A 13,801-nucleotide genomic window follows, 5' to 3' on the forward strand; every position below is an offset into this window, starting at 1 on the left:
TTCCTTTTACTACAACATGAATTTATCTAATCTAAATATAGAAACTCTCCTCAAACCATATTGTTACAAACATTTGAATTTTTTTGATTTGATCGAGCTAATACTAGGATAAATTTCGAAACTCTTTTCTTAGAATGGTCAAGGATGTAAACAAAGAAAGTCCCCGAAAGATCTGGATGAGTCAATGATCAAATTTAAACAATGGAGGAAAATAGCTTTTTTGACCTCTATATCCATTGCATAGATCAATGGTTGAAATTATTTTGCTATACTCCATTAAAGCACCTCGAGTCTTCCAAAACTGTTATCTGGTCGGGTTGGGCAAAATCCTACTAGAGAAGAGCATAAAGAACATATCTGATCAACCCGACCCATTATAACCTCTTTGTTGGCCGCGTAATGTTCGCACGCGGCCATCAGACAAAGGACATACATAAAAAATTTACAAGATTGAAAGCCCTTAGCTTTGATAAACTCTTCTTAAAAGAGGTAACAAAACCAAAAAGAAGAACCCTTAATCTTCATTTACAAGCCACCTCTTCGTAACACATTAGCTTCCGATCATTCTGCTTTATATACACAACGAGTGAAAACCAAAAAAGAAATGGTGAGAAGAAGAGAAGGCCTTACATTGCCAATCTTACGATCAACGTCTCCAGAGGTCAAAACAACAACAACAACAACAACAACACCGGTGGCCTCACAGAAACCAAAACAACGGTTATCAAAGCAGCTCTCTATGTGTGAAACACCAAGAGACGTTGCTTGGGAAAGAAGAAGACGTCAGATGATAATGATTCAAGAAAAGAAGCTGCTTCATAAAGGCATTTCAGATAATCTTAGTGTACAAATGAAACTAACGGATGAGGATTTAAACGAGCTAAAGGGGTCGATTGAGCTAGGTTTCGGTTTCAATGAAGAAGCAGGACAAAAGCTATGCAATACATTACCAGCTCTTGATCTTTACTTTGCAGTGAATCGTCAGGTCTCACCTCTCCCTTCACCTAGCAGCAGCCGTAGCAGCAGCGTATCTGCATCAACCTTTTCGAACAGTATACCGTGTAGTCCCAAAAAAACTGATTCAGATTCATTAAAGATCTTATGCCCAGGTAATTAAAGATTAAAAGAATTAATGTCACTCTTACAATGCTTAAAAGCATGAGTTTTAATTTGATGTTTTGTCGGGTTTTTTATTTCTTGGTAGGGGATGATCCTCAACAAATGAAGCAGAGATTGAGACACTGGGCACAAGCAGTAGCATGCTCTGTTATGCAGTCTTATTGATGAGTGTATATGTGATTGTAAGCTTCAATATTTTCTTTTGAGAGATAGGAAACATAAATCCTTTATAATTAGGATCCTCAAAATAGAAAATTTTGAAAGAAAAACAAAAAAAAAAGAAAAAGAAGATTATGGCTTTGTATATACTCTGTAAAGGGAACACAAGATGAGAACGAAAAAAACCTCTTGTTCATAAGCTGTATACAAAAAAAAAACGATTACACTATGATCTTGTTTTATTTGTCAAAGATTACAATATGATCTTGTTTTATTTGTCAAAGATTACAATATGATCTTGAATTGGATAAATAAAATGTAACTTTTTTAGATAGTCGATTTGTCTAACAATTTCTCTTTTGTTTTTTTGTTTTGTTGATCTTAACTCTAAAGACCTAGATGAGCAAATTTGCGTCTATGATGTAAGAATTGAGAAGTCGGGTGTATGTTTAAAGTAAATAAATTATAGGGTGTGTTTCGTAATAGTTAAATATCTGAGGGTGTAAATTTCAAAACTATAAAATGATTAAAAAAAAGCACCTCCTCTCTCGAATCTTCTTAAAACCTAGAAGCCTCTCTGACTCCGAGCTTTCTTCAGATTTCTGATAATCAGACACAAACTCCGGTATCGACGAACCAAACTAACTGGAGAGATATCCAAAAACCTACTTCCAAGTTTCATTAACTTATCCGAGACACATAAGTTAGGGCTTAGTATCTGCTATGGCTCCTGATGCTTCTACTGCTCTTGCAGGTTTGCTCTCTTCCTGCTATACTATATGTTTCGAATGAACGATGTATCGATCTCTCTGTCTTTCAATGCGTTTCAATTCTAGATTCCTTGATGGGTTCTCTTAGTTTTCTTTAGTTGAATTGATCTGATGGACAAGTTTGTTTTTTTCTTCCGTTTTGTATTAGTTTCAATCAAAGTAGATAAGAATTGAAGTTGAACACTTGCTGGGAGAGTCTAAGTTTTCTAGCTAGTTTGAATCTCTAATTTGTTTCTTCTTTGAATTCTTACTCCAGCGAGGGAGAAAGTTCAGCAATTCCTGAATGCAGCTTGTACAGGGAACCTTGAATTCCTCAAGAGTGAGTTCCTTTTTTTTTTTTTTTTCTCAATATTTGTTTTTGTCTACTAATATCACTTCTCCAAGCAGAGGTTGCTAAGGAGCTTGATGAAGGAAAAGACTTGACAAAAACTGTGGAGAGTATTAAAGACGCAAACAAACGTGGGGCGCTTCACTTTGCTGCAAGAGAAGGGCAAACTGATATATGTAGCTATCTTTTAGAAGAGCTGAAACTCAATGCTGATGCCAAAGATGAAGCTGGTTTGTGTGTTTCTTTGTATTTTTACACTTTGCTTTTTATTCCCAAACTCATTAATTTGAAACTTGATCTGTGAGATTGTTATGGTTTTTGCAGGGGATACTGCGCTTGTTCATGCTGCAAGACAAGGACAGATTGGAACGGCAAAGTATCTTTTAGAGCACAGAGCTGACCCTAATATAGCAAGTGAACTAGGAGCCACAGCATTGCATCATGCGGCTGGGACTGGTTGGTTATCAGTTTCTCTGTTACTAATTTGATTTCAAATTTTTCCAGTCATGCAGTGTTCTGTTTTACTTATTATGTCTTCTCTATACATTTATTAGGAGAAATCGAGTTGCTAAAGGAATTGCTCTCCAGAGGTGTTCCTGTTGATTCTGAAAGTGAATCTGGCACGCCATTAATCTGGGCTGCTGGCCACGACCAAAAAGATGCTGTGGAAGTCCTGTTACAACACAATGCCAATGTAAACTTTTTTCTTATCTCTATATAATGATCCATCTGGAACCGTACTTTCCAATAAACCTTAAAAAAATTTTCTTCGTTTGGTGATTCTGCAGCCTAATGCTGAGACTGAAGATGATATCACTCCGTTGTTATCTGCAGTGGCTGCTGGTTCTCTAGCATGCTTAGAGTTGTTGGTCAAGGTATGAATGACATCTTCTTAATCTCTTGTATTGCGTTGGTTCAGTTTCCAAGCATCTTAAATCCGAGCTAACACAATAATGTTCTTTTCGTTTCTACAGGCAGGTGCCAAAGCTAACGTTTTTGCTGGTGGTGCAACTCCATTGCACATTGCGGCTGATATTGGAAACCTTGAGCTAATCAACTGTTTACTTAAAGCTGGGGCTGATCCAAATCAGAAAGACGAGGTAAAACCAACTTGGAAATCAGTTCATTAGCAAATTGCTCATTTGATCCGATATGAAACAATTCTTGTCTAACTTTGCTGATTTTACCGTAAACTCTCAGGAAGGCAACAAGCCAATAGAAGTTGCGGCTGCTAGAGACAACAGAAAGGTTGTTGAGATCCTCTTCCCGTTGACAACAAAACTCGAATCTGTTTCGGACTGGACAGTAGATGGAATCCTCGCTCACATGAAAGCAAACAAAGTATGGATATTACATCTCTCCTGGTTTTCACTCTCAACTACTTTGATACATCTTGTCTGAAACAACTTAAAACATATTCAGGAACAAGAGGAAAACGCAAACAAGGCGAAATCCGGAGAGACTGGGATCAAGAGAGATCTTCCTGAGGTACTTCATACTTTGATTGATATGCATTTCTCTTACATTGAGTTTTTTTGAGTACTTGAAGAAGATTATCATTTATAAACTTCCACAGGTCTCCCCAGAAGCAAAGGCGAAAGCTGCAGAAGCAAAAGCAAGAGGACAAGACGCCTTTCACAGAAAAGATTTCCAGATGGCTATTGACGCTTACACACAAGTATTCAACTCTAAAACTTCTTCTAAAAATCAGAACAAGATTCTTAATTTAGGCATATATGTGATTTTGTTGCATTTTTGTTTGAACATAGGCAATTGATTTTGACCCAACGGATCATACCTTATACTCAAACCGAAGCCTCTGCTGGTTGCGGTTAGGACAAGCTGAGCATGCCTTATCCGATGCCAAAGCCTGCAGAGAACTAAAACCCGATTGGCCTAAAGCTTGTTTCAGAGAAGGCGCTGCTCTGCGTTTGCTAGAGGTAAGATCCATCTATTTCCACTAAATAGATTTGATCGTTAATCATTGAAACTGTATGATTCACCAATCTTCTCATGAATCCCCAGCGGTTTGAGGAGGCAGCCAATGCTTTTTACGAGGGAGTATTGCTTAGCCCTGAAAGCAAGGAGCTCGTTGATGCTTTCAGGTTCGTGAGAAACCCTTATGATGTTTTTGTTTCCTTATCGTGTTTCAAGATAAATGATGTTTGTTACCTCTCTTTTCTTCTACAGAGAAGCTGTAGATGCAGGAAGGAAGTTTCATGGGAAGGATGAGGTAAAGGCGAAATCATAAGATCTATTCTAGAGATGGCTCCATTTAGTATCTGTATGAAGTTTTGATCTGCTTCTTATCTTGTTCTCCCTCATATGCACTTGCTTAATGTACTGAAATGTTTTTTAGGAACCAAGTTTTGTTTGTGGTCGGATTTTTTTTGTTATTGTGAACCCTAACCGGAAACTTAATGCGCGATTTGATTGGAGTGAAAAGATCAGCTATAAATTATTGGACAACAGTTTATATCATCATCATCATCATTCGTATACCATTTCAAATTACCCGGTTTATATATACTGTAGTCATTTATAATTTTATTCTTAGTAACTTACACACAATTGTAGATTTATCTTTCTTGTGAAAGATTGAACTCGTGATGCTCTCAGGCACGTCTCCCGAAGTTCTACCCAGTTCAATTTTTTGAATCTGGATCTCGAAGCTGAGTTTTTCTTCTCCTAGGCCTGATGAATATTCATCATCTTCAAACACCTCTCTTTATCCCAGTTTCTCTTTCCCAAGTTTCACTTCTCTTGGGAGATTTTTCCTGCAAAATGCAGAGTCTCACTTATAATTTCTAGCTTCATGCAAAGTTCATTGCAAGCTTGGTTTAACTCTTCTCAAGCCTTACTCCCAGCTCCTCTTCCTGCAATGAGCACTAAGATACCTCAATCAAGGCAGAAGCTTCAGTTTCTTTTCCCCCTCCGCCGGCTTAGCTTTTTCTGGCGTGTTTTTTTACATAACCATTTCCACAATTGTGAAGAAAGCTCGACGTTCAAAGTCTCTGAAGAAATCTCTTGGGCTGTGGCTGTCTGTGGTCGGCGTTCAAGATCTGACAGTGGGTTCTCAAGATCCGGTGGTCGGAGTACCTTTTCAGGCTGATTATGCTGTTAACCGAGAATCTCTTTCTCCCTGGAAGCTAGTAGCCGTCATCGCTGTGCTCCGATTATGACGTATCTAGGTCAACACGAGACTTCTTGGTGGGCCTTTGATGCAAAGGCTGTTTCGTGGAATTTTGATGGCCCATTAGAGAACATGTCCCCAAGGCCCAATGCTATGCACCTAATTGTTCTAATTTCCTCTTTTAAAGAGAGTTCATTTAAACAATCTTCCTACATGGAATGTTTACCAATGCCACCATACGTGTCACACTTCTTTTTGATGGTGTTATGCAAGTTACCAATGTCCTCATATCATGAGAGAAAACATTTTTCACTGAATTGTGAAGACAATAAATTCGATTTGTTAAAACTGAGAAATCATAGAATATCAGTTTCCATCCCTCGTTCCGAGAATTATATACTCTCAGAATTAAAAATTACTCAACACAACATTAGTACAATGGGGTATCAATCTCTTTCCGGAACTAATTTATGAGAACTTTGGCATGGAATTGTTAAGGGGCGAGAGCTAAAAAGACTTCTCGTCGACTGTGAGAGATGTGCCGCATGTACTCTCCAGGTTTTATGTTTTTATCTGAGACCAAGAATGAAAAGACATTTCTGCAAACCTTGCAAGTTGATTTAGGATTTGACAATCTCCAAACTGTTGAGCCTGATGGCACTAGTGGAGGTTTAGCTCTTCTCTATTCAAAAGACTATCCGGTTAAGTTTTTGTTGTTAGATGATCGTTTAATAGACATCATTAATGGAAACCGAGTTTTTATGACTTTTATCTACGGTTATCCTGTCCCTGCAAATCGTGAATATGTGTGGGAACGATTAATGCGTATTGGAGTCACTCGACCCGAAGCATGGTTTATTATAGGAGATTTCAATGAAATAACAGGGAATCATGAGAAGAGGGGAGGGAAAAAAAGATCAGAAGCCTCATTTCTACCTTTTCGTGCTATGATTGATTCATGTGGGTTAATCGACTTTCCTTTTCAAGGAAATCAATTTTCATGGATTGGTCAACAGTCAAATGGTAAGATTCGGTGTCGCTTGGATAGAGCCATGGGAAACGAAGAGTGGCACAATATCTTTTCCCACATTAATGTGGAGTACTTGAAGATGTGGGGTTCAAACCATCGTCCTCTCCTCGCATCAATACTAACACGTCCAAAAAAGTTTTTGAGAAGGTTTATGTTTGATAAGAGGTGGATTGATAAGCCAGGCCTTAAAGAGGCAGTGTTAGATGGATGGGGAGATGAAGATTTTTCCGTCGAACGATCAATCATGAAAAAAATCCACAATTGCAAACGAGCTATCTCCATTTGGAAGAACAATAATCAAACAAACTCAGAAAAATTGATTAAAGAGCTCCAAGTAAAGATTGATGAGACCTATGAAGATGATCAAGCATCGAAGGAAACTCTGCTCAATCTAAAATGGCAGCTCTGTGAGGCCTATAGGGAAGAGGAAGTATAGTGTCACCAAAAAAGCAGAGAACTGTGGCTTGCAGAAGGAGATAAAAATACAAAATTCTTCCACGCTTCCACAAAACAAAGGAGGGCAAGGAACAAGATCATTGACATTCTTAATCAGATTGGAGTATGGGTTGATACAGAAGAAGGAATAGAAAAAGTTACGGTGGATTACTTCAACAAGCTTTTTTCATCCTCGAATGCGAGCAATCCTACAATGGCCATTAAGGATGTTCCTACTTTGGTCACACCTGCTATGAACGAGCATCTTACAAAAGAAATATCAGAAGAGGAAGTCAAATGAGCATTGTTCTCCCTGAACCCGGGAAAGGCTACATGTCCAAATGGGATGACTGCTTTGTTCTTTCAAAAATTTTAGGAAACAATAAAAGGTGAACTCACTAAAATGGTGAAAATTTTCTTTAGCTCTGGAATCTTTGATGGCAAGCTAAATGAAACAAATATATGTTTAATCCCGAAAGGAAAACGACCCCGTGAAATGTCAAAATTCCGCCCTATTAGCTTGTGTAATGTGAGCTATAAGGTGATCTCAAAAATTTTGAGCTTATGTTTCAAGAGGTTTTTACCGGAACTTATATCCGAAACCCAATCTGCCTTGGTAGCAGGCAGATTAATCACAGATAATATCCTCATCGCCCAAGAAAACTTCCATGCTCTCCGTTCTAACAAGGCCAACCGTAAGAAATTCATGGCAATTAAGACGGACATGAGTAAAGCTTATGATAGGGTGGAGTGGAATTTCCTACGAGCTTTGATGAAAAAAATGGGATTTGATCAAAAATGGGTGGGTTGGATAATGCAATGCATTACTTCCGTCTCCTACCGCATTTTGATCAATGGGGAGCCCAAGGGTCGGATTAGGCCAACACGTGGGATTCGTCAAGGGGACCCGATCTCCCCGTATCTATTTATACTTTCCACAGAGGCCTTAATCGCTCAAATTAGGAATGCCGAAAGAGAGGAGAACATTCAGGGTTTACGTATCTCGAACGCAAGCCCACAGGTTTCCCACTTACTTTTTGCAGACGATAGTTTATTCTTTTGTAAAGTTGATCCTCAGCCATGCAAAGAAATTATCGATATAATCCGCTTTTATGGCGAGGCGTCCGGACAAGAAATCAACTTCTCTAAATCTTCCATCATGTTTGGAACCGAGGTCTCGTCCCATATACGACAAGAGATCAAATCTATTGTTGGAATATCACAAGAAGGAGGCATGGGTACATACTTGGGTCTCCCTGAGAAGATTCATGGGTCAAAAGCACAAATCTTTGCATTTGTAAGGGACAGACTCCATAAGAGGGTGAACTTATGGACCTCAAAATCCCTATCCAAGGGAGGCAAGGAAGTCCTGATAAAATCAGTGGCACAAGCAATTCCGACATATGTAATGTCGTGTTTTCTCTTACCAAAAGCTATCTGTTCAAAACTAACTAGTGCGATTGCTGATTTTTGGTGGAGCAATAGAGCAGATAATAGAGGTCTACACTCGATCTCATGGGAGAAGATGTGTACTCAACTTTCTGAAGGTGGGCTAGGTTTCCGAACACTAGAAGAATTTAATCTTGCTCTTTTGGCAAAGCAGCTATGGAGGTTGCTGAGATATCCAGATTCCCTCCTTAGTAAAGTTCTCAAAGGGAGATACTTTCGATATTGTAGTCCATTAGAGATACAAGTATCCAATCGACCCTCATATGGTTGGAGAAGCATGTTGGCGGCAAAACATGTTCTCTCGTACGGAATCCGCAAGACCATAAGTTCGGGGTTCAACAAGTGCATCTGGACTGAACCGTGGATCCCAGATACTCCTGTGCGGCCGCCACAAGGATTAAATATTGAGAGAAATCCCTTGATATGTGTTAACACTTTTATCGACTACAATACAAAAAAGTGGAAGCTGGAACGTCTTCGGGAACTTTTCCCCCCGAAAGAAATTACCCTTATTTTGGGAATCAAACCGAGCTTAAATGCCTCGAGGGATGGTTATTCTTGGACCTTGACAAAGTCTGGGAATTATACCGTTAAGTCTGGGTACAAAGCCGCGAGAGCTATCTCTCGCCCTGTTTGCGACCTCCCTTTTCAGGAGCCAAGTGTTACAACACTCAAGGCGCAAGCATGGAAGTTAAAAACATCACAAAAGCTTAAACATTTCGTGTGGCAATGTGTGACTGGGTGCTTGGCTACATGTCAACGCCTGCATTATCGCCATATTGGTAGAGTTAAAGATTGTCCTAGATGTGGAGGGGAGGAGGAAACTATAAATCATATACTATTTGAATGTCCCCCCAGCACGTCAAGTATGGGCCTTATCGACAATATCTTCCCATCCTATGGTGTTCCCTTCATCTTCCCTATATAGCAACCTCGATTTTCTATATCGGCGCGGTAGAGACTTTGGTGCAATTGATCAAAACTTGAGGACGTTCCCTTGGATGATGTGGTACATTTGGAAGGCAAGAAACAAGAAAGTTTTTGAAAGTATATCCGAGTCTCCGCAAGATACTCTGGAGAAAGCCATCCAAGAAGAAGAAGTATGGAGAAGAGCGAACAATAGAGACATACCATCAGAGTTAGTAGAAGCAGGCATATCGACCCAAATCCCATAAGATTGCCTTGTATGTTTTATAGACGGATCTTGGCATGCAGAGGTGGATAGGAGTGGACACGGCTGGATTGCTTCTTTCGGTGCTAGATTCTTGCAAATGGGGCTTAAAGGTTCGCGTAGAAGCCTATCTCCCTTACATGCAGAGCTAGACACCCTTGTTTGGGCTATGAAGTGCCTTTTGGCCTTGAACTTAGATAAAGCTCTCTTTGCTACGGATTGCTTAGATCTCCTAACGATGATGTCTAATATTGAAGATTGGTCGACCTTTTCATCAGAATTTTATTTATTTCAGAGATAGATTTGCTAACTTTAGTATTAGATATATTCCTCGAGAAGATAATATACGTGCCGATAAACTTGCAAAATGTGCAAGAGCACGAAGTTTCTGTTTTTTCCATGTAAGCTCGTCGGAACCTAATTGGCTCTCTAACGAAGAAAGTCATCTCCGATAACTTAATATATGGGATTTGGCAGTTAAAAAAAAAAAAATGCAAGGGGGAGAGATCGAACCGGCATCAGAGGGCTATTAATTAATTCAAATAAGACCACTAGACCATGTCAATTTATCGAAATTATAGCAAAAAGATGTTGTATATATCTATACAAACACGTGTGGTTAGATCTTAACATCGTTAATAGTTCTGCGATGAACGTAAAGAACAGTTAAGCCGCACGTTTAAAATTAGCAACAATTTAGATATTAAATAGTTTTACGAGTAGATGAGTTATTTTTCTCCCAACCTAAAAAGATTATTAAACAAGATATTTTTTTTCCCTTTTACAAAAAGGAACCTTTTTATCAGGTTTTTTTTTCTCAACAACAAAATCCTATTAATTTAAGAAATTAAAAACATATTAATTCCGAAATAATATTATGAATCCTAATATTATTATGAATTTATATATGATAAAATAAGTTGTTCTTAGTACTAATTCATTTAATATAATCTTCATTAACTTGAATCTTTTCTTATTGATATAATCTTCAAAAAATTAATATAATTTTTTCTTCAACAGTTATATCAAACAAAATGAAGTGTGCAAACTATTTTTATCACTGAAGTATAAACGATCATCTATTATTTTTGATAAAAACATTAGTAAATACATTTTGAGACAAAATGAACCAAGTTGGTACACTTTTTTTTTTAGAAACTAGATGTATATATTTAAGTTGTTTTTATTGCAAAACATTAGTTTCAAGAAGGGAGTATAAAATTAGTTTATTACTACTTCACAAATATACTACAAAATTTAAAGTGCATTGAAATTTTTTAATTATCAAGAGTCTTTCTCACAATCATGTAAACGAATAATTTAAATAATTTCTCAATAAATATATTAACAATTGTATCTACATTTTATATATAATTGTCATTACTTTGTTGTATATTAACAATTGTATTGCTGACAAAGTCCACCATAGCCATCAAGTATGTCTACGGTAAACAAGCCACCATATATATAAAATCTTTATGTCCTTGTAAGAAGCAACAACATGAAAAGATCTTGGAGATGGTGGTGAACCACTGCAAAATTTTTACACCAGTTAGTTAGACATAACAATTAACTATGAAAGAAGACAGACAGATGGTGACTTACATGGTTTGTTTCTCATCCTAGTTCATGGTATTTAAATCAAGCATATGACAAACGTTCAAAGGCAAACTCTTCAAATCATTCACGCCAAACATCATCAATGAGTTACCTATGATTGTGACCGCCCCCATCATATAAAGTCTCAGTGAAGTTATGAGGTTCCGATGGGCTAAACTTTTTGTTCTATACGAATTTAGCATTTTCTTCACCTCTCCATAACCTTGTTACCTTGCTAAAGTTGTGTTGTATATATGTTGGATTTTGCTTTTCTTTTTTTTTTATCTTGAGATTTGTGGTTTTTGGATTTTTAATTTCTTGCTCGCTCAAATATTCTTGGTTTGAAAATATTTAGTTATTTGTGTGAGGAAGATGCAAGGGATCATTGGGATGTCTATGGCTGCTTTTCAAGCTTTGTGGTGGAAATTGGAAGCTTTAAGAGGAAATAAGATTGATCATTTATTAGAGGGGACAGATGTTTAGATGTTATGTCTCTTTAGTCTTTAGGGGTTATGGCATCGTACGAGCCTACGGGGTCCCAATTTTTAAGTATTTGGAATTTTTGGATCAGTGAATGATTACTTCCTTGCTGTCGCCGGTATGTAGCATACGGATGCAAATATTTGCATGGATTAACCGTTATATTAAAACCCAATTATCACTTTATTCCTTAACAACTATAATTTTCACATACATTATTTTCTTTTTGTTATGAAAGATAAGACATGGTAGCATTTATTTTCATCTTATTAGCATATATATAATAAGGAGATATATATGTGCTATATATATGAACAGAAGATCAATAGATGAAGATCTTCAGCAGTTGACAAACTCGTAACTGACAATCAAGTGCCCACGAGCGTATCCCTGACCATCAGTATCAAGCTGCTTGAAAACGCCGTCGTCTAAGTCCAAACCGCCGTTACTACACTGATCAACGATTCTCACCGTTGCTTGCGCTCTTGTCGCAGTATTCGTTACCTGTGTATTGTTTTTGGTTATTAATAATATTACGTTTAAGACGCTAAGAAGCATTAAACGGAATAGGATATGTATGACACATGCCCACTATTTTATATACATGATAACGACGTTTGCTTCAATACGTGATTTTTGAAAGAGATAAAATTAGTGACTTACTCTTAAGCATTTACCGCAAGAGTCACGACCGGTCGGTCCAACTGGACCACAGAAAGCAGTCCAGCCGTACCTCTGACGCCACTCAAGCGGTTGGTTCCCATCCCACGTTGAGCAATACGCACTTACTCGGTAAAGATCCCAGTTGTTTTGTGCAGGATTGTAGAAATGGTAAGTTGCTCTTACGCTAGGAGCGGATTGAGCGGCTGCTTTGGCCCCAAAGGCACATAGCAACACAAACACACATATGCTAATTCTTGACATTCTTTTTCTCAGTTATTTTAATGTTTCTTTAATTAAAGAAATGATGAAACTCTATTTATAGACAATATATACTATGATTTGACTAGTTTAGCCTAATAAAAAGTTTTGACCGTTGTTTATAACTCTTTGGCTTTGATTTGAATATTCAATGTTATTACTATTCTTTGTAGACGTTTCTAGTACCATTATATTTTGGGTTATGGAAAAATATAATTTTGCTTGACGTAGTAAGAAAATAAAAATCTAAATCTGCAACAGTGTAGCTTAATTGGCCTTCTTCTTAGACATTAATTGGCTATATGGCCGTCTACAATAAGAGGCTTTCTCTCCTCGCTATCATATCTAGGACATTATAATTTCTACAATAATTTTTTGGACATCCATGTATAGCTTTTGGTTAATCTTTTTCAAGTAATTTAATCTAAATACTTAAATATTTTAATTTTAATTCGACAACAAAAAAAATGAAAAATTTAACTCAACTACTATATATATATAATATTCTAATAAATAAATTAATACAAAAATTACTATTTATTAAATAGGGTTATAATTAAGTGAAGTGACTTTAATGTAGTGGTCAATGGTAAGTTCTTAATGCACAAGGCATCATCACACCAGATATCGAGTCATGATCACTATGGATGTATGGATTAGGCTAATGGGTGGGTCTGTTGTAGCCCAGTGGTTGACAAAAAAAAATGGTTATAAATTATTGGATTAATAAAATAAATTTGAATGTTAAAAATTTTAATATAATAGAAAATAACCGAGTTTGATGTTTATTCCATCGTTTTGATTCGTATGTTTGACATTATTAATTAATTTTTATTAAGTAATATAGTTTTAACACTTGTATAAGGAAATACTTAATTCTAGTGAAGAAATGTGTATTTTCAAAAAAAAATTACTTTTTTGCCAACCTTTTTCAGTTATAGACATTTCTTTTTGTTATTAGTTTTATCACAAGTATTTATGTTATCTAATCAATAAAAATACCTAGAGACAGAAGAAAGACAAGACAAAGTTACCAACTTGCCATTTTCTAATCAAAACGTGCACGTCTTGCCAAGACCACCGTTCGTATATTAATAATTGTACGTAGAACGTTATTCCCCGGTCTATGACATTACATATTTACATCTTGTATATCTGATCTCATGTCATTTTGATCCTAGAAATTCGATATGTGTAGTCACCTTAT

General features: G+C 37.0%; 3 protein-coding genes, 2 long non-coding RNA genes and 1 pseudogene across 5 annotated transcripts; 3 read left to right on the top strand and 3 right to left on the bottom strand.

The window, feature by feature from the left end:
- The first annotated feature begins 57 nt into the window (after window positions 1-57).
- LOC104703569 (uncharacterized) lies at window positions 58-1,612 on the top strand. Its single transcript, XM_010419635.3, has 2 exons — window positions 58-1,109; window positions 1,205-1,612. Exons 1-2 carry the CDS (start codon window positions 605-607, stop codon window positions 1,282-1,284), a joined length of 585 nt encoding a protein of 194 aa, XP_010417937.1. The 5' UTR covers window positions 58-604; the 3' UTR covers window positions 1,285-1,612.
- Window positions 1,613-1,774: 162 nt separating this feature from the next.
- Window positions 1,775-4,821, top strand: LOC104703659 (uncharacterized). The gene is made up of 13 exons (XM_010419749.3): window positions 1,775-2,032; window positions 2,305-2,367; window positions 2,436-2,606; window positions 2,701-2,832; window positions 2,931-3,070; window positions 3,165-3,251; window positions 3,351-3,476; window positions 3,577-3,717; window positions 3,799-3,864; window positions 3,953-4,054; window positions 4,146-4,316; window positions 4,402-4,481; window positions 4,567-4,821. Exons 1-13 carry the CDS (start codon window positions 2,002-2,004, stop codon window positions 4,625-4,627), a joined length of 1,371 nt encoding a protein of 456 aa, XP_010418051.1. The 5' UTR covers window positions 1,775-2,001; the 3' UTR covers window positions 4,628-4,821.
- LOC147949448 (uncharacterized) lies at window positions 4,810-5,486 on the bottom strand. The gene is made up of 2 exons (XR_015561974.1): window positions 5,274-5,486; window positions 4,810-5,153 (listed from the first exon to the last, which is right to left on the bottom strand). It is a non-coding gene; the product is annotated as an uncharacterized LOC147949448 (long non-coding RNA).
- Window positions 5,487-5,979: 493 nt separating this feature from the next.
- Window positions 5,980-10,049, top strand: LOC147949449 (uncharacterized; annotated as a pseudogene).
- A 766-nt stretch (window positions 10,050-10,815) lies between these two features.
- LOC147949450 (uncharacterized) lies at window positions 10,816-11,602 on the bottom strand. The gene is made up of 2 exons (XR_015562151.1): window positions 11,200-11,602; window positions 10,816-11,126 (listed from the first exon to the last, which is right to left on the bottom strand). It is a non-coding gene; the product is annotated as an uncharacterized LOC147949450 (long non-coding RNA).
- Window positions 11,603-11,832: 230 nt separating this feature from the next.
- LOC104703742 (pathogenesis-related protein PR-4) lies at window positions 11,833-12,668 on the bottom strand. The gene is made up of 2 exons (XM_019237487.2): window positions 12,337-12,668; window positions 11,833-12,177 (listed from the first exon to the last, which is right to left on the bottom strand). Exons 1-2 carry the CDS (start codon window positions 12,595-12,597, stop codon window positions 12,013-12,015), a joined length of 426 nt encoding a protein of 141 aa, XP_019093032.1. The 5' UTR covers window positions 12,598-12,668; the 3' UTR covers window positions 11,833-12,012.
- Window positions 12,669-13,801: the final 1,133 nt, after the last annotated feature.

The sequence above is a fragment of the Camelina sativa genome, chromosome 1 (genome assembly GCF_030686135.1).
Source record: "Camelina sativa cultivar CO46 ecotype springtype chromosome 1, ASM3068613v1".
NCBI lineage: Eukaryota > Viridiplantae > Streptophyta > Magnoliopsida > Brassicales > Brassicaceae > Camelina > Camelina sativa.

Coding starts and splice junctions, on each gene's coding strand:
- LOC104703569 (XM_010419635.3), top strand. CDS start 605: ATGGTGAGAAGAAGAGAAGGCCTTACATTGCCAATCTTACGATCAACG. Junction 1,110..1,204: donor ATTAAAGATCTTATGCCCAG/GTAATTAAAGAT, acceptor ATTTCTTGGTAG/GGGATGATCCTCAACAAATG.
- LOC104703659 (XM_010419749.3), top strand. CDS start 2,002: ATGGCTCCTGATGCTTCTACTGCTCTTGCAG. Junction 2,607..2,700: donor TGATGCCAAAGATGAAGCTG/GTTTGTGTGTTT, acceptor TGGTTTTTGCAG/GGGATACTGCGCTTGTTCAT. Junction 4,482..4,566: donor GAGCTCGTTGATGCTTTCAG/GTTCGTGAGAAA, acceptor TTTCTTCTACAG/AGAAGCTGTAGATGCAGGAA.
- LOC104703742 (XM_019237487.2), bottom strand. CDS start 12,597: ATGTCAAGAATTAGCATATGTGTGTTTGTGTTGCTATGTGCCTTTGGG. Junction 12,178..12,336: donor CTTGCGGTAAATGCTTAAGA/GTAAGTCACTAA, acceptor AACAATACACAG/GTAACGAATACTGCGACAAG.